The sequence below is a fragment of the Aricia agestis genome, chromosome Z (genome assembly GCF_905147365.1).
Source record: "Aricia agestis chromosome Z, ilAriAges1.1, whole genome shotgun sequence".
Lineage (NCBI taxonomy): Eukaryota > Metazoa > Arthropoda > Insecta > Lepidoptera > Lycaenidae > Aricia > Aricia agestis.
The window spans coordinates 31,707,145-31,733,096 of NC_056428.1; the positions used below are offsets into that span (position 1 = coordinate 31,707,145).

Below are 25,952 nucleotides of genomic sequence, written 5' to 3' on the forward strand. Positions count from 1 at the left end.
AGAATTTTGATATTGAAATTGCAATGTAAATCAGTCCAAACATTACCATGTTTAAATTTACAATAAATTATTTTCAATAAATACATTTTAGGTTACTTAGGTATCTAGTGATAATTATGGTAACACTAATCAATATTATATTATATCATATATATCTTATATCTTTAAACGAGCAATTCTTGTACAAGTATATATTTGGAATCTCGGAATCGGCTCCAACGATTTTCATGAAATTTTGTATATAGGGGGTTTTGGGGGCGATAAATCGATCTAGCTAGGAATTATTTTTAGAAAATGTCATTTTATTCGTGTTTTATCGAATACCGAGCACAGCTCGAGCTCGGTCAAACAGCTAGTGTCTTTTTCATTTGAAGCGTATATCGAAAGACCATTGTATTTAGTAGGTACTCAGAGACATGAAATATTACTTCAAATTATAAAATTATTCGCTCTATTATTTAAATGCTTAAATGCTATAACTCATGTTTTCATTTATTTCCAACAAAATTCAGAGAATTAATATGTCCTATATATTGTGACCTATATTTTAAATACTCCCAAATTGCAGAAGATATTTCAATGGTAATCGACATAATATTATACACAATAAGGGTAAGTAGCACTAATTGGGTATTTTCTGTCCATTCTACCTGCTATTAAAATGAGATAAATTACTTTTATTATTTCGAATATTGATAATGCTTTGATGGATGATATAAGAAGAGGATATTAGAAGCTTTTACCTCCAAACAGTCTGCCAGATTTGGACAGGGGATCGTCAGGTTCTTTTTCGGGAATGCCACCAGTTTCTGCTGCAAGAAGAGCTTTCTTCTCGTCTAGCGGTGGTGCGGCCGCCTTTTCCGTCGCCTTCTTCCGTTCGAGGGCATCTCGTTTGCGCCGCCTGATCATTTCACTCTTAGCTCGTAGTTCCTCAAACGGCAGGAGCGCCTGTCTCTCCCAATCTCCAGGTGGAAGTACAATGGAATCGTCCAAGAACTCGTTGATAGCTGACAACAGCTCTCGTCTATCATCAGCTTTGTATGCGATGGAGTGGAACGTCGGGTTGGACATCAGGGTGGAAATAGAGCGACCGACCTCATGGTAGTCGAGGTCGGCTTCGGTGGGTCCCAGAAGAATGAACATGAAACGCACCGGAATCGGAACTTCCGTAATGGACGGCATTTGGATGCCCTGAGCGAGCCGTACGAAGGCGATGGTCGGTTGGTCGAGGAAGCCGACGGCTCCGACGAGGACGGTGGTAGCCTCTGCATCGTCAGGTATCCTCTTCAAGATGGAGTCGTTGTGGCCTCGTCGCAGCTCGTCCTGTGAGCCGACTGTTCCGGTCGCCAAATATTCCACTTCACGCGCGTCTATTGTGGCTCCCGAAGACTTTTTGCGTGCTTCTGCCCTGTCCATAGGCACAGCTTGGGAGCTTCGCCGCCGTTGTTGTGCCAAGTTCTGTATTTTAAAAATATACGCTTAGTAATGATTTTTTACGCAATTTATAATAAAAACAAGAGTTACTACATAAATTGCAAATCAATAAAAAAACTTTGCGGCTCAATTACAATTATTTACAAATGAAGATAATATTATGATATTTCATAAAATATGAGAATTGATCAAACAATTAAGTAACTGTATGATTTGTAAATCATTTTCACACCAAAATTGAGTTGAAATGATAGCACACATAAATAAAAACAAATATGTAATTTTCGGTCTGTTATTAACATTCTATCTCTAATTTTTACAAGTTGTTTTAACCACGACACAAAAATAACTAAAATTGTAATAAAAATACCACGAAAATGAAAAAATGTTTCAAATACATGCTATCTAAGTAGAAGTTTATAACAAGTAATCTAACGAAAATGTTGAAACAAAGTCTCCTGTCTAATGGAGACGGTTTGAACCAAAGACGTGCGGATGTCTTTACTGGTGGAACGTCTTCTACATGAAATGAATGAGTAACCAAAATGGAGTCAACTTTAATTCAAACTACCTACATGATAACGTACTACTCAACGGTGCGTTGGTACGAAATACAAACCAATCGGGATGATGACAGGTCTTAAAACTCGAGATAGTCAAAAATATTTTGTTTGTAGAGGTTGCTGAAACTTCGTCAAAATATTCTGCAACCAACTTTGGTAAGAAGGAATAAAATGGTCTAAAAATATGTGGCCATTATTCTTCCCTATTTTATATTTACTTTTTTGGATTTGCCAAATGCAAGAATTTGCATCCAGTAAAAAAAATCACCAATTGTTCAGAAACCATAACCCAACGGCGTGAGTTGAGTAAGTTTCTTACGCCCGCGCCGGTTCTTCCCGGAGGTCTAGATCACCAATGTAGGATCATCCTGCAGTGGTACTAGGCATCTTCGAGTACAATTTCGAATGTATTATAAAAATCATATAGTCATCATCCCTTTGGCATCGTGCAGGGTAGGGTAAACACGCGAACATAGGTCTCGTACGATTAGTTGGATACTGTGGCGATGGCACATGTTCGGCGCGGTCGAGCATTGCGCGCAGGCAGCTCGCACGCCAGCCTGCTCCAACAGCCCGTCCTCCACCCACAGCGACTGTACATGATACCACGTCATCCTACTAGATTCTAGAATACCTATCACTTGTCTATTATATAGAATATTAGACTGTCTATGACTGTTCGTACAATTTTTATGGAGTCATAATTTAGTATTTCATGAGTAATCTTAGTATAGCCGCTACAACAAAACTGCTTGTAGATTCCACAAGATGTATAACGTAGAGTGCTACTTCTCAATATGTTTACAGTTATTCATTTTATCTGGTGTGCAAATTGAAGATTCTTAGTTTAGCTACTAAAACATAAGTGTATGGAGGCAGATTATTTTTATGAGAAAGTTCGTTCCGAAAACGAACCTAGTCTTTAGACAGATAATTTAGTCCGTAAATTGCAATTCATATTTTAATAGTGTTCTGGGCGTCTGGCTCTGATATCTTAGTGAAATCCGGTAGATGAATTATACTATTGAATCCATTTACCGACGTCTCTATTAATTCTCTGACTTAATATTATTGTAACTTAAATTATATAATACTATTACAATTATTATTAAATTCAGTTTGTGAACCAGAGAATAATAAAATGGAACGTAATTTACTATCACAGACGTCACATTTCTACTCACGCTACGAGCGTATTTCAAAGTTGAAATTTTAAAATCGTTTTTAAAAATGTCGTTGCATCATCATGAGCATAATTTAAGTTAGATAAAAAAATTCTATTAAATCTAATTCATTTACTTGCAGTTCGTGCTCCCACATCTTTATATATAAAACTCAAAGGTGACTGACTGAAAGACTGACATGGTGATCTATTAACGCACAGCCCAAACCACCGGACCGATCGGGCTGAAATTTGGCATGCAGGTAGATATTATGACGTAGGCATCCGCTAAGAAAGGATTTTGATCAATTCGACCTCCAAGGGGTTAAAATAGGGGATGAAAGTTTGTATATAATAATACTTCTTAACGCGGGCGAAGCCACGGGCAAAAGCTCGTTTATATATAAAACTCAAAGGTGACTGACTGACATGGTGATCTATCAACGCACAGGCTAAACCACCGGGCCGATCGGGCTGAAATTTGGCATGCAGGTAGATATTATGACGTAGGCATCCGCTAAGAAAGGATTTTGATCAATTCCACCTCCAAGGGGTTAAAATAGGGGATGAAAGTTTGTATATAATAATACTTCTTAACGCGAACGAAGCCGCGGGCAAAAGCTCGTAATATTATAACTGCGAATTAGCATCGCAACGCAAATGAAAAATGACTTTGCGATGCGATGCGAATTCGCAGTTTTGTGTGAGAGCCCTTAGATGATATTACAGTTATATATTAAGTTATCGGTAGAGCCTCGTTGCTTTATAACAATATGGACACTCCACGTTGTCCGTGATAAAGAAATATAGACGATTAAGATTATGAACATAATATATTGCTGGGGCATATTATTCGTCCATAATTGCTTCTGTTCGAATGCATATTATGTGCGTTCTGTAGACAGTAATTGCGCTATCATTCTAGCAATTATGGTTGTTCATTACCAGCGTACAGAGTGGCCGTTAAGTATAACTGGCAACCTTCAAAATCTTGAGTTGTGCCCCCGGTCAAAAATAATCCCTAGCAAAAAACCAATTAAAACGAGTATTTATATTGCTTCGACTTTTTACCGGTACATATTGAATCGATGTGAAGTATCCTGAATGAGGAAAAAGTGACGTTGATTGATGTAAAGGATCGTTTTTGCGTTTTTTACCGATAAGATCTCAGATAAAGGTTTAAACAAATCATATTATTGTCCAGCGACACGATAAATATTGTCCTTGGGAATTTTTACACATTTCATTACAAACACATGCCAAAGAATTATCGTAATCTTCGATAAACGTAACTGTGGACGAATGGTTATCTGCCAACATACTGTATACGCAAAAATTATGTAATACTTTATAGAACACTGAAACAGATACGTATGTCTACTCGTATAGTTTCACTAAATTTGAATAACCTCAGAAACTATAAAATACCATTAGAACAGGGGTCACCAAATAGCAGACCGCGGTCCGCATCCGGACTGTCAACCCATTGTGTACGGACCGAGCATTTTCAAAGATGAACTTCGTTAAAAATAAATTTCGGCCTCGATCTACTGTTGAACATCTCCAGGATTTAATATCAATAGCTTGCACCAGTTTCACTTCAAATATCAGATCTTTGTAATTTTCGTAATTACTTACTTTTGTTGAATAAATATATTTTTTTATAAAATGTGTCGACCGTGAAGGTCAGGTTCAGTCCTGAAAATGGACCCCGAGCGAAACTAATCGGTAACCCTTGCATTAGAATGTGCTAACCTTAAGCATCATTGGTCTATAATCCCAAAATACAATGTAAGAGTTTTACAAACTTTAAAAATCTACTTTGAGACCCGACGATTGTGGTATCTTTTAGCAAGTACCAACAAACTAAAATGCCGAAATACTATTCTTTACATCAATTAGCTATATCTAGTAGCAACCAAAACGCTCCCAATTATTCCAAATTATATGAGCCATTACATCCAATATATCATGCCGTCACATTATGTAATACACATTAATGGTGTATAAGAATATACCTACAATTGAATTTCCCCGTAGCAGCCCAATTAACTTTATAAATGTTGTGTTCCTAACGAGCTCCGGACGCACGGAGGACTTACTATGACTTCCGGCCTTTTAATAACTACCAGTTCATAGACACAGTTACTTGCTTCAAAAACTGTAAAACATTGCTGTATCCGACGGAAACAATGTAAATTCTAGCTTCAGTAAAAGCTTCTTTTTACAAATTCAATGGAAAATACTAGAAAGGAAGTGATCGGCGATGAGAACTTTAGAATTAATCGAACGCTTACAAATAATGTCTAGATAGATGATATTATAACTGCTTTTATAATTTCACTAGCAAATTGAGACCACACTATTCCGTCGCGAAGCAGCGCGTCGTCGGGCCGTGGCGTTATCACACCGCCGTTTTGACTTTTGTGTTGTTTGTGGCCTTGACATGACAAACAGGAGATGAAGTGGAACAAATCACAAGTATTTCTGTCACCATTTTGTAAAGTATTGACGTGCGTCGCCGCAACGCAGCTATGTTACAATGCGTTATTCCAACGATTCAACGTACCGCAACGCACCGAAGAAGTGTGGCCCCGCTCTAACTGACATCATTACGGGGAGCTATCCAGACCATAATTACCGCAATTAGAACTAGGACTGAATAAATTCCCGTGTTTTCCGAACGCAGCTATTAGAGATTCCATTATTTCACTTATTACCTGTAGGCTGGTGTACGACTGCTTTCTTCCCCCGCTGATAGAGAAGCGGAATTTGTCGTCGTGGACATGTTTGTGCCGAAGCAGCAGCGATCTCATCACTACCGGTTTGTCATCTTCCTCAATGAGACCTTCCTTCACCATACTCTCCACGACCCTGGATTAAATAAACGTTTGTAATTTCAATACGTTTGTGAAAAAATTAAAATATTTTTAGACTAGAGGGTAAAGAGACTGGCAAAGAAAAGTGGTATGTTGACTGCATTTTTCTGGCAATTTGGAATAACCTTACATAGATTAATGAAAATTTTCAGCTGATTTTAAATTTTGTAGCAATTCCGGGCATCAAAAAAAAATAGGTCACAAAGACCAGCTCCTGACGCAATATTGGGGATCGGTAAAAACATTGACCCGAAAAAGTTAATAAAGTCCACTCTAGCGTTCGACCCATATACGTTAACGTTAAATACCTGTATGCAACCCCCGGGAGATCCTTTTCATCGAGGTCGAGAAGTACCACACCGGTTTCCAGGCATCTTCTGAGATTCAGGAGGGAGTGAAAGGAGAGGGAAGCCACATGGGGCTTGCCCCATCTCGCTGATCCTTCCTCTACATCTTCCTCGTATTTAATCCATCTCGCCGTCTCCTTCCATTCGGCATCCCCATCCTCCGTCGCCAGCAACTCATCCAATTGTACAAACACCTGCATAGGTGGCATCCCGGATGAAAATGTGAAAGATTATCATAAATTGATATTTATACGATGGCGCCCTATCTTAAAGCTTAAGAATTATCATTGATGGATAACACGCGAATAATGTTTTGTATCGGTCAATGTTGAATCTAATCAGATTGGGGAAATAACAGTGTGAAAAATTTAAGGTTACAAAAATACGGAAGGCAACAAACAAGTGTAGAGAAATTAAGGGTGTGAAAATTTGTAACAGTTTGATGAGAGTTTAAAGTAATATATTATTATATATACAAGGTATAACATAAGCGATGAGAGTTTAAAATAATATATCAATATCTACAATACGGTCATAAACGAGTAAACATAAAGTATTATACTTTAGGGAGTGTTGTAGAGTGAGTACCACAGAGAAAGTAGCAGCGCTGAAAGACTCATTTTTTTTAAATTATTGTATTGGCACGCGATATCCCAGGGCGACGGATAAGGCTTCTCTTACAGACGAACGGCACGTGTCGGCGGCACGTGTCGGCAGCCGACGGCAGTCGACGGCAGCCGACGACAACCGTTGACAGTTTATGACGCATGCAGGGGGCCTACCACGACCTTTCCCAAAACGATCATGTTTCCAGAACACTTTGTTATAAGATTACAATAACATTACCGTACTCACTTTTTAAATATAATTTTACTAAAAAACAGTAAAAAATGCAAAACATTGTTAAATCCGCTGTGAAATATGAACTTTTTTAAGATCGCTAGCTTGACTTTAAAGTAATATACACCACCTCTACTAAGCGACACCGCTTAGTAGAGGTGGTGGTCGGCCCCCAGTTGTGACGTACAGCCTAAAGGTAAGCGTCCATAGGTCGGTATCGTACGCAACGGAAGTCTCGCGCATCAAACGGATACTTTTTTCACAATACGTCCTCTGAATTGCCAGCGTACGTAAAAAAAATATCCGTTTCATCAAACGGATATTTTTAAACGTCCGTTGCGTACAATACCGACCTGTGGACGCTTACCTTTACGCGGTACGTCAAAACTGCAAGCGTGATAAACTGTCGACGGCTGCCGTCGACTGCCGTCGACACGTGCCGTTCGTCTGTAAGCGCTCTAAAAAGGGACGCTGAAGGCAAACAAAAAGGGCACCAATTCAGCACTTATAACACCCTGGGTGCCGAAAAAATCTCGCCCAGGGCGCTGGTAGCAGAAATATATTTTGATCAAAGGCTGGTAGTGCTAAAACCTGTTCATTACTAAGGAACTGTCAATGCTTACCGAGTGTGGACTACGATCGAACATCTTCTTGTACGCAGCATCCATGATGACGTTTTGGATCTTTTCTCCAGCCTCCTTCCGACTCAGGTGTAGAGTCGAACCCTAAAAGCAATTAAACATTTCAGAACTTCTACTACATCACCAAATAAAATCAGAAAGGAGGAGCAGGAAAATAAAGATGATGATAATGTTGGAAATAACTACACCGAAGTAAATAATCTCCATTAATGACTAATGTGTGAAAATCTATTAACGAGAACGATAGCCGACACCCACTGTAAGACGATTTATTGGAAATTGTACATCTTGGTAATTGCGATGAGCTTATTAGCGACATTAATACCGGTGATTATTAGCAGGAGGATGTGAGTGAAACATTCCAAGATATGTTTCTATAAATATATCTATTTCCTAGATCAATTATGCCCGCTTCGCTCGCTGTTATATACAGGATGTCACAAAACTAAATGATAATACTTTAGGGTGTGTATGAGTGACGTGTATAGAGTTCACTGGATAAGTGGCATCGCAAAAGAGCATTTTTTTTTACTTTTATATGGGGAAACTCGTGACGCTGGGGGCTGGGTCGCTTGCCCTTAAAATTCACAAAAAAATTGATCTTTCGGCGCTGCTGAATTGGTACTTTCACACTGAACTCTCTACAAGGAACACATACACACCCTAAAGTATTATCACTTAGTTTTGTTACATCCTGTAGAAGTGTACCGTTGTCTTTAGGATACGGGTCATCAAGGCAATAGGAAAAACACTAGCGTCGTGAACAATTTTTAGGGTTCCGTAGTCTTCAGTCTCTCTTGCCGACTTCAAGAGAAAACAATATTATGATAAATTGTTACAGTTGTGGATATTAAGACTGGCTGTGGAATATTTTGTAACTGTTGGTTACTATCTCATAATTGGTCGCTGTTAAGCATTAGTGTTAACCCACAAATTTATTTTGTTGATAAATTTTGAATGCAGTCTTGTTCTAAATCATTTATAGAACATAACTGCATTCATAACTCAATACGTAATTTTTATGTGGGTTAGTACACGAATGCTTAACAGCGTCCATTATTATTCATATGGCTCTCAGTTTTTTTTTTTTATTTCGTTACGAATGTAATATAATGTGCATATAAAAAGGCCCGACAAAATAGATACCACGAAAGAAAATATCGTAAGTTACATAGTTTTTTTGGAATTGAAATATCCGGAGGATCTCAAAGTAATTTTGTTTTGCTTTCTGCACCTCTAAATATAGGAAAATTTATTTACTTTCACTTATATTTATTTTCGCTCTTTGCCGGTAAACATGCAAATAAAATAATTCTTGTCCTATTTACCCAGTTCGCGGGATTGAAGCACGATAATAAAATCGGGAATATTACTGGAAAATAAAATAATAATTAGTCGATCTCAGGTAAACCCAATGAAGTTTTCGATTATAGGCTTCAATAAAATAATTTACTACATTTCTATAATATAGCTAGCAGGACCGTGCATTTTTGCCGAAATAAGTAGGTTAAATATTAAACCTATAGCCGAACATACACTTCCTCTTTTTTAGAAGTCAGTTAAAAAAATAATTAGTTACTTTTTACTTCAGTTTAAATAGTTGCACTAGAAGTTTCGCGCGGCTCCGACCGCGTAAATTAGCAATTTCACAGACAAATTGGTCGCTGTTAAGCATTAGTGTCCTAACCCACAATTTTTTTTGTCGTTAAATTTTGAATGCAGTCTTGTTCTAAATCATCTAAAGAACATAACTGCATTCATAACTCAATACGTAATTTTTGTGTGGGTTAGTACACGAATGCTTAACAGTGTCCAATTAGCCCACAAAAAATAGCCTATCATACTTCACGTGGTCTACTTTTTATCTGTACCAAATATCACAAAAATTGCTGCAGTAGTTCGTAAGCCATTTCAAATAATTTTCCCCATTTTTTCTACATTTTCCTCTGTTTCTTCGCTCCTCTTAGTCTTAGCATGATAATATAATATAGCCTGAAATGATTTTTCAAATTGGACCAGTAGTTCCTGAGATTAGCGCGTTCAAACAAACAAACTTTCAGCTTTATAATATTAAAAAAGTATAGATGATAATAATTTATAGTATTTTTTACGAAAGACTCAAACATAATAAAGCAAACTTTTAATATCACTTTCTAAGGACTTAACAACATTGCACGATGATATTATTGCTTTTATAACATTATTATAGTTCGTCATAAGGCTGTGCCTACACCTACCTATATATTTACATAAATGATTGCGGAGGACTTGTACAGCGGCCTTATTTCTGTACAAAATCAAGACCAAGAAGAAGAATCAATAAATTAGACAGAATATGATTTGCCTTGTTTGGTTTTTGGTTTGGACTCTAGAAAATTCCAGCATTACAGCCAATTTTTGTTCTAAATGACGATAGGAACTGTTACTATACCTTCTATTAAATCCTAAGAGACTTGAGTTTAGAACAGTGGTACTCAACCTATTTTTCATAGGGGTACGAACACATTTTGGTCTTGGAGTTGCGGCCCCGACGACCAAGTTTTTTAGGGTTCAAAAATAATGTTCTATAAGGGATTTAAAAGTGGAAAAATGTTCACGACTTTGTTGACGACTATGCATTATTTGCCGATGGGCGTGAATTTCAAAATGGTTTCACGCGGGCCACTAATAAGTAATAAAGTAATGGCGCGGTCGGGTAGCGGCGCGGCGAGCCGCGGTCGTATGGAACCCGCGGGCTGCAGATTGAGTATAGCTGGTCTAGAACCATAGTCACAATTTCGACCAGTCTCGTTGTTTCGATCATGCAAATGTATGGCAATAAATACCTTCTGCTGGATCTTATGACGCCGCAGCGCTCTGGGATCCCCGCTGCGGTGGCTCTGCAGCTCATCCTGGTCAGCTTCGAGCAGGGGTTCATCAGTGAGAGCAGACACCTGGCGCTCATCCCTCCCGCCGCCCCGCGCGCCCTCCTGCAGCGAATACTTGCGCGCCTTGTACGGATGTAAGTGTCGCCTGTGGAAGAGTTTTTTTTTAATTGTGTTCTTTAAAAAAAAACGGTCCTTAGGTAGATAAGGTAGTAGGTATTAGCATTCAGTAGCTAAAGTCTATTATAAATTTTATAAGAGCTTATTTATTAATTAGGGCCATAATTTTTTGCTATGCTCGTTGAATAAAGTTTTCAATATTTTTAAGGTTTTATCCCCCCCGCACTACACATTGGGCCAACGCACTGAGCCAGCACATTGGGCCAGGTCAACGCGTAGAGGCCTACTTGGCCATATGTTGGGAGCGCCATTCCGTACTCTACAGTCACAGTTGTTGGTCCAAGGTGCTGAGTTGCTGACTCAATGCCTTGGCCCAATATGCACAGCGGGCTTAAGAATTAGGGTCAATTCAGACCGCAACGCGATGACGTGTAGATGATGGTAGATGCATTTCTAAATTTATACGGGTTTGACAGACTTCAATTGCGTCGGACGTCATACAAGTCTGTCAATTCAATACAGAAATGTATCTACGCGTCGCGTTGTGGTCTGAATTCACCCTTAGACAGTGTCAAATTGTTCTATCCTTCAAATTCCGTGCTACAAAGTTTTGAATCGATATGAAAGTTAAAGTTTAAAAGTAGGTTAAGACTGTCAAAGAAAGTTTCGATTGAACCTAAGTAGTCTAAGTACCTAGCGCAAATTAGTGACCTAATAAACCAGAGCCTTCGAGTTAGTACTTCTTACTTTAACCATAATATTATCGAATTCGTAATAAATTTATTCTAATCTAATAATAAAAATTCCCGTGTCGCGTTTCCTGCTATAAAGATCCGAAACGGTGTAGTGTGTGTCACACCTATATGTATATTATATCTAATATAAGGTAGCTTAAGTTAGCAATAACTACAGTTAATAAACATATTTCGCGAAGACAACTCATCTTTTTATTAGTCTCCCAAGCCTGCAATGTGCAGACTAATAAAAATTTCATTGCAGTTATGCTGCAATGAATTATTAGTAATAAGTTCAGTTACTTATTACTAATAATTTCTAATATAATTTCTTAATCTTTCGCGAAGATCTCATCTTTTATTGGACTCCCGAAGCCTGCACTTTAGTCTTTGCAACGGCTCGACCGATTTTGATGAAATTTTATGTGCATATCGGTCAACGTCTATTTTCGCATGCCTGAAATAGCGTATAGGTATTATGATTTTTGCTTTCTATTCGAGCAACTTTGTATGCCCGGTATAGCGTTTATTAAGATTTATATTATAACAAAACAATGTCAACCGGGCCAGCTCGTAATATTATACTCTTATGGGTTATTAATAATGACTTTAACATAATATTTTCTACATATTGTGCTGTAAAGTGAACCTGATTGTGATAGTACACAAGGAAATCATTTATTCAGGGGAAAGGCGTTTGTCAGTTGTCAGTCCATACATTAGGTTAGGTGCTTACAATAATGATTTATCGTACGATTGAAGTTCTTTGAAAGAATAGAGTAATGAAAAAGTTACTATTTCAGTAGTTAGCCTTGTAACGACATAATAATTGAGTGGTAGAGGGACTAAGCACGTAGCATACCTTTTATTACGGTCATTGTCGCGGTGGACACATGCTTAGGCGCAGCGCAGACGACAGACTATCCGGGACGCACTTTTTATTCCGTGGAAATAGAACGTATGCAATTATATGCGTCACGAATAGTCTGTCGTCTGCGCTGCGCCTTATGGTTTATGACTGGGATTTATATGCGCCCGTCCGAACGCTCGGCTTGGCGGGTACACCGCCAAACGGCGCGTTCACGCCGCAGCATATAAATCCAGCCATAATTAATATTGGTTTCATTTTTCTTATTTTAAATACGTGGTATGACAAAGCCCGACCAAAAAACATTGGCCCACAATCCGCATATGAATCAATTTCTGTGATAGGACATACTCAACACTGATGAAATTTTCATTTCCTTTTTTAAAAGCTTTTAGTTTATTAATTCAATACACACTATGTTATCGATACAGTTAGTAATATTACAACGTTGTATAGAATATACTGTAAAAGCAGCAGCGTTATTTTTTTTACTAAATGACGCCAGCAACTCCGTTGCACAGAAATTCATTTAACGCGCGTGGACCGTACATTTCTCCGCAATAAAAAGTATCCTGTGTCCTTCCCCTAGAGTCCTAGACTCAAACGATCTCCATACCAAGCATCAAAATCGTGAAGAGGTGACAGACATACAAATGATTTTGGGGCATTTCTAATAGGAACACAGAAGTCACCAACTCTTTCAGTGCTGCTACTTTCAAAACTTCATATAAAAGACACACCACCCTAAAGGATTATCGCTTAATTTTGTTACATTCTGTATAAGTGAACAATATTGATGAATGGCTATAACTTTTTTTATAATAATTAATAACAAAGTTTAAACAAGGACACTGGGAGCAGCGAGCGCAAAGCCTTAACTAGTGGCCGTAACGTAGGTCTGCGTCAATGGACCGAAACGTAAATAACGTTCTGCTTAGCCGAAACTTTTTCGTTTTCGCTTCGTTAGAGAATCGCCGATCAAAATGTATGAAATTGACATTAGACGAGTCGATCGTCAACGTCATATTAACGAACGCTTATGTCAAGTCCATACATTTTCATCGGCGATTCTATAACGAAGCGAAAACGATAAGATTTTGGCTCACCCCCTGTTCTATGGCATTTTCCCTAATTATATTCACGGATTATTAAAACAGTTATAGCCTGTCAAGAAAGTGAAGAAATTAAAAAGTGGCAACATCGTAGTGTCATCCCTTTCAAAGAAATCTAAGAAAAAAGGGGTGACACTACGATGTTGCCACTTTTTAATTTCTTCACTTTCTTGACAGACTATATTATGTTGAATGTTCTACAGTCTACTAGATGCTGCCGAAACTTCTTTCACGAAGAAATTCATTATGTATCATTTTATGGTTACCGGATCCAGTCCCAATATACCGGATTACGGAGATCGGATGCGTCGCTAGCAATATCAGCTCTTTCTTGCTTTTTTATGATTATATTTTGCTGACAATAAAGCCGATTAGAACACTTTAGTCTTTCACTAGAAGCTGAAACTAGAAGCCTTTCGACCGCATTGAGGTGACACTTCGGTGGTGACTGGTGACACATGAGTTACCTACTTATAAATGTTATGCGGGCTCTACACTCGCAGCGCGAAAGCCCGCGAAGGCCGCGAACCGCGAGTGTGGAGGGTTTCGCAGCTTCGTGTTTGCGCTTCGGGGCTGCGTATTTGTACGCATCGTGTTCACGGCGCGCAGCATCCGCGAATCGCGGCCGCAATTCCCGCCGCGAGTGTAGAGCCCGCATAACAAATTGATCTATTCGTTAAATTTAAACTTGTTACGTACTACATTACTAGTAGGATCACTACAGAGCTACGTCTTTTTGATGATGTACCATCTAAACTGAATATTATATTATTTGATGATTTATTTTTATAAACAACCTACATAATATTATAAGTCAATGCTTCAGCTCCAAAGCGGTCACATTCGACCGCGATAACAATAGATTTCCACGAATCCACGATCGAGGGATTGGCACTTAAAAACCCACTAAATTATTTAAAAAAACTCTGATGATTTATGCTTTTAGTTCAGTGTTGTTCTAAATGTTTTTATTTCGGGTGGGATCCGGTAAAAATTGAAAATGACGCCGGATTTCAATCCCTATTCACATTATAATGACACGCAACAATAATACAAAGTTATAATCTGTATAAAACAGCGGTCTTACTTGTATAAAACTGCTTTAAATAGCAATTTATTCCAGACAACCTAGGCTATTATAGGTTTATTGAAAATTATGTTTTAAATTTTCATGGATAACGATTAACGTCCCTAGGGTTGAAGAGGTAAAACAAAGTCTTTTTCCGCTGTCACTCACCGTAATGATTAGGGTTAAATCAGACTGCAATGTGACGCGTAGATGCATTTATAAATTTGTATCAATTTGACAGATTTTAATTGCGTGAGACGTCTTTCAAATCTGTCATTTCAGTACAAATTTAGAAATGCATCTACGCGTCACATTGCGGTCTGAATTGACCCTTAGAAGTCTTAGAACATACTACCCAATTAATTTTGATACAGCTTTTAATAGATAGAGTAATCCAAGTAAAAAAAACGTGTGGTACTCGGGACAACCACGATAATGCTGTTGAATAGCATTTTTTAATCAATTTATGCAATTATAATTCACATACGTCTAGTCGCACGCACACAAACACCGTGTCGTTAGACGATGCATGGCAACGCCGTATCGCTGTGCCGGTCGGAGTGGGGGGGGGAGGGGGGTTGTTATGTTTATTATAGAATTTCTTAATTAAAAAGCTAAAAGATTTTTTACAAAATAAAAATAAGTACATAATCAGATGAATATTAGCTTTACTACTTTGGTTTAAGTTTAAAAGAAGCAAATTGTTTCATAGCTATTTTTATACTAGACAGTAACTGTAAAATAATAATTAACTGCAATATACTTTGTAGTTAAAGTTACATTTTTATTTGCCACCATTAAATATATTATCCGTAACGAAACTGACAATAGTTCAAGAACACTTTGTCGTTGCAAAAGTATTGTTCTTAACAATCCATGCCTTTTAATCATCGAAAGTTCATGTAGGTACAGTAAGTACAGTAATTACACACTGCGATTATCAACAGCGATGCAGTCGCCAGTCGCGCGTGTTTAAAACTCACGGGGTGGTCAGCTCCCTACTTTTTGCCTATTTCGCAGGGGGGGCTAGACAATCTATACTAATATTATAAAGCGGAAGAGTTTGTTAGTTTGTTTGTTTGTTTGTTTGAACGCGCTAATCTCAGGAACTACTGGTCCGATTTGAAAAATTCTTTTAGTATTAGATAGCCCATTTATCGAGGAAGGCTATATTTTATCACGCTAATACTAATAGGAGCGAAGAAATAGAGGAAAGTGTGGAAAAAACGGGAGGAAATTATTTGAAAGGGCTTATTTGAACGCGCTAATCTCAGGAACTACTGGTCCGATTTGAAAAATTATTTCAGTGTTAGATAGTCCATTTATCGCGAAAGGCTATAGGCTATATTTTATCACGCTCAGACTAAAAGCAGCGAATAAGTAGAGGTATATGTGGAAAAAGACGGGGCAAATTATTTGAAAGGGCTTATCCCACGAACTACTGCAGAATTTTTTCTGTTATTTGGCACAGGTAGAAATAGACCACGTAAAGGATCATAGGCTATTTTTTGTGGACTAATTTGCTGCGAAATATCTAATTTACGCGGGCGAAGCTGCGCGGAACATTTCGCGTGGTCACGACATCACGCGTAAACGGCTGGACCCATTTTGCTGAAATTTAGTATTAAGATACTTTGAGTCCCGAAACTTTGTCCCGGAAAAATAACTGTTTACGGCACAATATACTTTTATGATTTGCGCGCAAATTATTCAATCTATTTTGATGGAATTTGGTAAGGAGATACTTTGAATCTCCTGAAAGGACAAGGAATACTAATTTTGTCCCGGAAAATGTACGGTTCCCGCACAATAAACTTTTATGATTTGCGCGTAAGCGACTCAATCGATGTACGGGGACAACTATAAAGTCCACGCGGACGAAGTCGCGGGCAACAGCTAGTGTAGAAATATTTTAAAACTAATAATTTTTTAAACTGGCATTAAACACGTTAGCATCGATACAGTCGAGATGCTAACGCGATACAACATCGATGCTGCATCGGGATTGCATCGATGCTGCATCACGATTCACGATTGCATCGATGCTGCATCGCGATTGCATCGATACTGCATCGCTACAGTTCAATGGCCAGCTTGTGCATCGCGACTTTATCGATGCCGCGATGCTTAAAGTAGCGCAAGAAACAATATACTAAAATACAACACTTTCCTCAAGTTTGCATATACGATTACTTTCCAGAATTGATTTCTTACCAGCAACACTACTACACTTGTTAACTTTTTCCTCCCATGGTTTAGAGATTTTATGTCATACAGGAAAATGTACAGCTTTCATGCCCTTTTATTTGATATATGTCTGGATGTGCTACAGCTTGGGTACGGGTCCCATACAAAAATGCCCCTTGTTCTTTTGTCATCATTCTATACTGGGTGTAACAGAACAAAGTGCTAATACATTTTTTTGTCGCTTGCTATTCTGATAAGTCTCGTTTCGGTGAGATCTGACCCTAAATAGAAATAAATTAAGCATCTAGACGTCAAGTTGTCTACATCAGCTCGCCTGAAGACAACAATTTTATAACATTTTCAAGCAACTTACATCCACTATTTAACAGTTTCTGGCACCGTGCCAAACGCCTTGGCATTCATCAAAATCCATTTGATTAATTCGAAAAAGGCCAAAATTTTGTTTGTGTGTATATTGCATTTCAAAACAACTGCATAACGGTGTTGATAACGTTAATTAAATCTTGCAGTTATCGTAATCTATACCTTAATATTATAAAGCTAAAGAGTTTATTTGTTTAAACGCAGTAATATCGCGAATGACTTATTTGATTTTATGTGATTTGGAACAGATAATAATATAAGTAACTGGTATCCTAGTTTCGGGAAAGTGTACGATTGCCGCAGATTGCTTATTTACGCTGGAGCCACGCGAAACATCTATGTATTGGTTATTACTGACGTGACGGCTCCATTAATTAATTTAATAACACAAACGGCCTCATCTCTGAAAGATGAAAGATCTCTCATGAAAGGTGAAAGTGACTCTCACCGCTTGGACGGTACGTCAGAGGCTCGAGCGAATGTGACAGGCATTTTTCAAACTCGTCCCACTGGTCCCACTGGTCCCACTAGCCCGTCCCAAGAGCGCTCGACGCCGCATCACTCCGCGACTTCTGTGATAGCTGAACTGATACAATGCCAATGCCACTCGTCCCAATACTATTTTTGTTCTATCCGCACAGGTGGTGGTGATATTGAAAATCTCCGATTGTTGCTAACCACTGTTCTCGCCAGAACTCGTGGCATCATTGACAAGTATAGGAAGAGTCGCGCGGATCTCGAAAATCATTTTACTAGACGCTACAAGTGCCAATTGCGTACGCGTGAAATTTTGATAGTCGTGCGGGAAAAGTTTTTCCGAGATTAAAACTATTTAATTTACTCTATGTCCTTATCCGAGACACAAAGTTAAGCCGCAGATAACTAATTACATAGTTTCTACGTAAGTTAAGCGGTTTGAGTGTGACAGACCGACTGTGACATCGTAAATTGTTATAGTTATATATCTAATAGCTATGACATAATACCTACGAATAATAAAAACTAAGGAAAAGTAACTCCCATACTTTAACCGTTTTGAATTTGGTTCTTTTTCCTACACTAAAATAATATGACAATAGCAATTAGCAATCAGACACCAACACCAGACTTACACTCAAAATTACGAAACAAAGCCGTTGACAATAATTGTCACTTGACACAAAATTGAGACCCTTTTTGTATTCGGGTCTCATTTTGTCATAGTAAAATTTTTCTTATGATTTTGTAGACTCGTGACAAATTTTTCGACACTGTTAATTTTCCTTAGTTTTTAGGGTTCCGTATTTATTATTCGTAACATAATACGTATACACTCCATCAGTACTTACGTGAATGTTTTAAATTTTAATGAACGCTGATCAATCTGCGCTGTGTAAAATATTGTGCATCAATTTATTAAATTATCTTTAAATTAATCTGTGTCTTTTTCCCCAACTACACTATCTTTCCTTTCTTTTACTTTAACGCGATAACTAACACCAAATTGCCATGAGTCTGTCCATGTCTTTTAATGTTTGTGATCACTGATCATACAATACAGATACAATAAGTGTTTGATTGTTTTATATTGGTATTGAATGACCTATTTACGCTTCATTGATGTCTGGAGAGTCTGTCACATCCAATACCATTTTATTTGCACTAAAATCATCAACACTAGATGCATATTGAAAACTTTTTAACAGACTTAAAAAAAGGAGGTTATCAATTCGACGCGAATGTATGTAATATTTCCAGAACTGCCCAGTTTTTGCATACTTATGTTAATCTATATCAGCTTCTGAACAAATATGCCAAATTTCAAAAGAGTATGTACGTATTCAGTACTTATGTATGTTTTTATGTTTGTGCTCGCATATCTTCGGAACTACAATAATTCAAAGGCCAAAACATTTTAAATGTCAGTTTTACATCCACGCCCTATGTCAACATCCAAAGGCCATAAAATTAAATTAAGAAATTTAAAAAAACCCCCGCCAAACAACTTTAAAAAGTAAAGAAATAATAATATATTTTACTGACTTTAAGTTTAAATAATTCCTAAGTGTAAAGTGATATTTTAGTCCATAATTGTTGTCACTGTGTTTCGGGGGGACCGCCAACAGTGTATTTTGCAAAGTATCGCCATGTCACTGATTGTCTCGATTCGGTTCGCTGTGAACTGACCCTTAAACTATAATGTTATATTGTGAAATCAAACATCTACATTGGCGGTCCCCCCGACACACCTTGACAACAATAATTATGGACTAAAATATCACTTTACACTTAGGAATTATTTAAACTTAAAGTCAGTAAAATATATTATTATTTCTTTACTTTTTAAAGTTGTTTAGCGGGTTTTTTTTTTAATATCTTAATTTAATTTTATTTCATGCTTTTTAAACTTGTATTCTGCCGTGGTATAACAAAAATGCCGTTAAGTGACATTTGGTCGATTTTCAGGTTTTGACTGTACATGAATAAGAAAAAAATTCTCTATCGACCTATATAAGCGGTTTTCTGATAAGTTGAATAGTTTCGGAAATAATAATAATGAAAATGCCGTTATATTACCCTTTTTTGTGCATGTAATACGCTTAAATGACGTTAAGTCATATTGGGAGTCAATATAGCCGCTAATGTTCATTAACTTGTATTTTTATTATACTTTTTTCTTGTGATTGTTTCACTAGATTGCCGTTATACGGTATTTTGTACACTGTAAAGTGATTAAAGTACTTTAACTATTTTATTGTAACTCTTTTTTAATGCAGGACTTTATGTTTGCTAAACAATAATGCCGTAAAGTGAAAAAATTAGACTTAAATGTGACTAACGAGTCTTAACGGCATTATAGCTTAGCATTTAGTACATTTATATTTTTACTCAATGAACGCTACGAGCCAGTAACGGCATTTATAAAGTGAAATAAAACATATTTTAAATTAAATATTAGATTTAAATGTCGCTATCTCACAATAATACGCTATAATGCCGTTAAATAATCTCACCCGGTGACATCCTAGTTTCGCGGTCAGAGGTCAGGAGTATTCAGTGCGTCGCAGGCGCTTACCGAATGCGCTTACGTAATTAAGAATTAAAATTCCCTATCTCAAAAAACAAACTTGCAGTATTCCTAATAATAATAATAAACTAAGTTGAACAATACCTACTACAATAAAAAATAATCACTAAAATCGGACTTGTGGTTCCGGAGATATGCGTGCACAAAACATACATACATATACATACATACACTTTTAAAATTTGCCACATTTGTTCAGAAGCTGTCATATATTCATATAATATTATACAACAGTTCTGGAAATATTACATACATGTACACGTCGAATTGATAATTTTGACTTGATTTGTATTTTGTAGTTTCAGTAAGTTTTATTTTATTTAGTTGTGTTGTTTTTATTTGAGACAGAAAGACTTAAAAACGGCCGTCTTAAGAGCATGCTATAATTATAATATTATTATGTAGAAATGTTATCGTGCCTCTTAGCCACCCAATTAATGTGATATTTGTATTAAGTAAAGAGCTAAGCGTCCATACAAATTAGTTGTAAGTATAATCCCACCAAAACATTAAATGTAAAAAGGAGCCAAGCAAAATATTGCATAGCCATGCAATATATCTATCGTAAAAAGTTTTCAGATCACGTTCAAGCCAAGCCTTCATCTTATTTTGTAATTTCAATCAACATTAAGTGAATTTATCAATAGTTTTCTTTATTTTATATATTATTATAGTGGCTCGGCAACGAGCACAAGAAAAACAAATATAAAACTTCATATTTAGGGTAGTTCATACTTACACAAACGGCAAGCGTAAAGTGTTTTTTAGTACCGTATGTAATGACGCATGTCGACGATTGTACCCAATAAATACCCAATCAGTCGCTGATTATTTCTCTAGTGCTCATTGCCAAGCCATAGTGGCTAATAATTATAAAATAAAGAAAACTATATATATAAATTCACTGAATGTTGATTTAAATTACAAAATAATAATTATAATAAAACTCTTTATTGCACACCAAAATACATACACAATATGAATTATAAATTAATTAAGCACATTCAAGCCAAGCCTTCAGGCTTGGCTTGAATGTGATCTGAAAACTTTTTACGATAGATATATTGCATGGCTATGCAATATTATGCAATATTTTGCTTGGCTCCTTTTAACATTTAATGTTTTGGTGGGATTTTATTTCTTTTTTTAAGGTTTCCTTTCTTTTCAGGTCACGTTAAAACGTTTCTGTACTTAGCTTAGCACACATTCTCTATCTCTAGGTATATATTCTATGTCGTAAAATTAATTGATAATAACAGGTAGGTACTTCTACAAAGTACAAATTCTATGACGATAGCCTAGAATTTCAGGATAACTTTTGAACTATCAAGAGGTTATTCGTGCATCGATGTTACTTTCGATTGAGTATTACGACCTATTCCGGATTTTTTTCAAACCATAATAATTATACTCCGCAAACAAGCGATACCGCGATATAAAGGGAGTGCTACACCATCTATCGAGCGAGTATGGAGTGTACATCGTAATTCGCAGTTCTGATTTGAGATTTAATCTAATTTAATTATCATAGTTTCATTGTTAACTTTGTTCACTATTTTTCCTTTTGTACGTAAAATAATTATTATGAAGTCAAAACTCATTTTTAATGTTCTTGCAAAGCCACAAACAATAAAATTCTTTTCTTTTATTTAATAAAGTTATATTATACTTTTCAGTTTTTAGGCTTCCTTGCCCAAAGGATGAAAACAGGAGCCTATTCCTAATGAGTCTAGATTTCGCTGTCTGTCTGTCGTCCGTCAGTGTGTCACGAGGCTAGATCTCGAGAACCGCAATAGCTAGATATTTTATTTTTTTTACAAATTATGTACTTTTATTGTCGCTATAAAAGCTAATAGTCCAACTAAAATAAAATGAATGATTAATGGGGGGTCTCATACAACAAACACGTTTTTTTGCCCTTTTTTGCCCTATATCCATAATGGTAAAAGTGAGGTTTTTGAAAATTTCAGAAAATACTTAATTGTATTTCCACTTTAATAATAAGTAATAAAAAGTACATAAACTTGTGATTTAAGGGGGGCTCCCATACAAATTTACGGTACGGAACCCTATGTACGCCAGTTCGACTCGCACTTGGCCAGTTTCATAATATTTCCTTTCATTGTGGATAACGACCTACCTTGTTGGCAAATTTCAAGGTTCTAAGTCTGCTAGAAGTACCTTAGAATTTTGATGATCTGTCAGTCAGTGAGTGACAAAATGTAGTTACTTTGATCATCCGTAACTATTAAACTATTTATCGAAATGTTATGTAATTTTGAGGTTATGCTAGTTTTAATACTTACTCCTAGTCACCGAAATTCTAAATTCCTAGCTTTGTAAACATCGAAGATAAATGGGGTGTGAAAAAGCCGCGAACCGCTTCGAGAAAAGTATGGTACGGCCGTGCCTTTGCTAAAAAGCTTGGCTGGAGCACTGCCGTGCTCCCAGATATACTATAGAGCTATCTAAGATGCTCAATAAAGTACATAATAAATATTGTGATTTACTAACTTGGGTTTTAATTTATTACAAAATAAGATCCCTATTTAATACTTTAACTCCGTATAGTTAAATATCACAATGCAATATTTTTCGCTTTGTATCGCTATAACGCCGTTAACGTAAAAAGTAAATAGTGTAACGGCGTTTTAGCGGAACAATGAGTGGAGTTATTCATATACATATTGTAGCTTACTAGACTTAAATGCGGTAAAATACCAATAACAGCACTAAAGACTAACATAAGTTGGTTCTGTATTACTTGATATTAAACTAAATCAGGGTTATGTACTATAACGACATTTTAACTAAACCTATGAGAAAATATTTGTAGTGTTTTAATAGACAACGTTTTTATTAGGAATAGAAACACTAAAATGCCGTTAAGGTATACGTAACGGCATTTAAGTCAAATTATAGATGAAAGAAAGAAACATTAATGATGAACTAAAACGAAAAACGGGTTTTTTTTATTATTCATAAAGAAATTCTAGAAGATCACATATTAATAGATAATAAGTATCTCTTTTATGTATGTTCTGGTGCTTTTCGATCTCAAATCGGTTTTGTCATTGAGGAGTTACATAGGTTTAAATTTTTACCGCGTTTTTTGCTCATAACTCAAAAGTAGGTTTTGGTAGTTAACGGCATTATAGTCATACCACGGCAGTATTGGTTATAGTGCAGAATAATTCCTATCAACAGAATCATAATATTATATCACAATTAATACCATCTAGGAGTGTCCTTTTGGATGAGGCCGTCAATATGAGTCCAAACATGAAACCTCCTCTTTGGGTTCATAATAATTATGGAGCTCGGCTCATATAGAATCCAGGTGATGCTTCAGCATCAGCATGCAAAAATGTATTGGTTATCTACGTCTTACTAGTTGTCGCAATTATTAATGAGCCCAAACACGAAACCATTGTTCTAAGTTGGTGAGGAGTTGGGTATCCTATTGATCACCAGGTGATGCTGCAGCACCAGGTCAACTTTCCATTAATGTGTAAATATTCATAAATGTCACGAACTAGAATGCAATAAAGCCCACCAAACGACTGCAAGTCGCTATTCGGCCCTTCACGAACCAGATGAACCTCGATTTTTCAGCACGGAGCAGGCTGATGATGATGAACTATAGCTAAGAACACTCTCAGTTAAGTCAGCTTTCAAAACAAAAAAAAACTAGATCAAAATCGGTCCACCCGTTTGGATGCTACGATGCCACAGACAGACAGACAGACAGACAGACAGACAGACAGACAGACCGACAGACAGACACGTCAAACTTATAACACCCCTCTTTTTTGTCGGGGGTTAAAAACATCCTGTAACGGCCGCACTTCAAGACAATTACTGATTATTTAACTGAGATTAATTAATGAAGTAAAAAGATTAATTAATGAAGTAATCATAAGGCTCAATAGGGATGATGACAAGGTCAAAGATTAGCGAATTTTGTTAATAAAACAAAGAAATCACGGTAAAAAATAAGTGTTCCCAAAATTTCAGCTTGATATCATTTGTATTTTTTTTTGTTATGCGCCTTTAAAGTTGGATATTCAAGTCGAATTTTTTTTCAATTAAATTTCTTAATATTTGTATACAATTCAATGATATTCTACTTATACAGATCTGTTACGTCCATACTATTTTCCGGTTTAAATCTCTTCCGAACAATTTTCAAATTCAAAATTGCAAACATTGACAAATTTGACAGATAAGTGAAACAAAAGATACGAAAAACCATTTACATAAAAGAAACAGTTCTATTTTTAAACGTCGAATCGTATCGCTGTCTCTTTCTTCGCCTGAGCTATGACGAAAATTCGATTTTTCCAGATTGTTCGAAAAAAATATTGAAAATGTAAATAATCGAGGTATTTATTGCAATCAAGACATGTGGTAAGAGATTCCATGTGTTTTGTTTTTTTGAGTCATAATTGGTACTTTTTCGAAACGCGCACGACGTCATTTTTAATTTATTTAGGTTAGACAAGACGCGGCACGTTCGTGACTGCGCTCGATGCAGACTAAACAACAGACGGCCCAATTGGGCCGTATTTGAATCTTCACAACGGGCGCGGTAGTAACATATCTGCTTTAAGTATTTCATCATTGATACAATTCGATAACTTATGCAATTAAAAGCAACTTTTGTTATAAAACCACTTTCATAAACGCAATATTTAATATACCTGTCGAACAAAGTTGTCTCCTGATGCGTACAAACTACGAAAGACTGACGTCATACTTTCGTAGCACTTTGTATGGAGCGTTTCGGGCAGGTCTTTTTTGTGAGATATTTGAATTGTCATATCTTGGTGAATTTTTAAGCTATCAGAGTCATTCTTTCAACGATGTTTCTATTTTTTAAGTGTCTTTCAATTACCGATAAGAAAAAAAAAGTCATCATGCCTATTCACACCGGCGCGGAACGGAAGCGTCAATTTCGATAGAATTTCAAACTCTCTCATTGAAGTCTGTAAATTCGATACAATTTCAAAAATGTATCTACGCGTCGCGTAGCGCTCTGAATTGACCCTTAGATGTCATTGCTTGGGGTCGTGTAGACTGTTAACTGTAGTATATTATCTAATGTCAATGTCAATCAATAAGAGAGTAGTTAAGTGAAACGAAGCCTCAAATCGATTTAACTGCGTCATTTAACTATCTCAAGTCTCAAGTAGAGATGTTCTGATCATGACTTCGGCTGACTAGCCGATTAGACGGTTGCAAATATGCCGACTAGTCCGCCGATTAGTCGGCCAGGCCGATCACGGTTTCAGTTGCGCGTTTTTTTAATTTAATTTTTACTGTAGGTACATCATGTACACACAATCTTGCTTTTGTAATGCTTAATTCGTAATAAAAAAATATTCATAATGTAAATAAAATTATATATTTCTTTACAAGAAAGTAACTTCAGAAACTGATTGATTGTGAACTTGAGATTAGAGATGTGCCGACTAGTTGGTAAAGACGAAAAACCTATTATGAAGGTTTTTCTTCAATGTAATTCCAACAATAGTAAAATAGTAAAAAGCCGGATAGTCGGCGCTTTTTGCCGAATAGATGCCGACTACGATAGTGGCCGGATAATCGTCTTTACCAACTAGTCGGCACATCTCTAATCTCAAGGTATAAGCTTTATTACATAAGATCAAGACAGTCAG

The 25,952-nt window shown here is 36.7% G+C and overlaps 1 protein-coding gene across 6 annotated transcripts in view; it reads right to left on the reverse strand.

Annotated features, from left to right (window-relative positions):
* The window catches only part of LOC121738851 (anion exchange protein 3), a 100,035-nt gene that overhangs the window by 17,666 nt on the left and 56,417 nt on the right, over window positions 1-25,952 (reverse strand). For 2 of the 6 annotated variants that reach the window (XM_042131109.1, XM_042131108.1), the window contains exons 5-10: window positions 10,692-10,878; window positions 7,849-7,950; window positions 6,347-6,579; window positions 5,880-6,033; window positions 2,483-2,590; window positions 744-1,458 (exon numbers count right to left, since the gene is read on the reverse strand). In XM_042131109.1, coding sequence (XP_041987043.1) covers window positions 744-1,458; window positions 2,483-2,590; window positions 5,880-6,033; window positions 6,347-6,579; window positions 7,849-7,950; window positions 10,692-10,878 — 1,499 coding nt within the window. Of the gene's footprint in view, window positions 1-743; window positions 1,459-2,482; window positions 2,591-5,879; window positions 6,034-6,346; window positions 6,580-7,848; window positions 7,951-10,691; window positions 10,879-17,652; window positions 17,787-25,952 lie in introns of those variants that run through there. The other 4 variants (XM_042131113.1, XM_042131110.1, XM_042131111.1 and 1 more) reach the window with 3 other exon arrangements.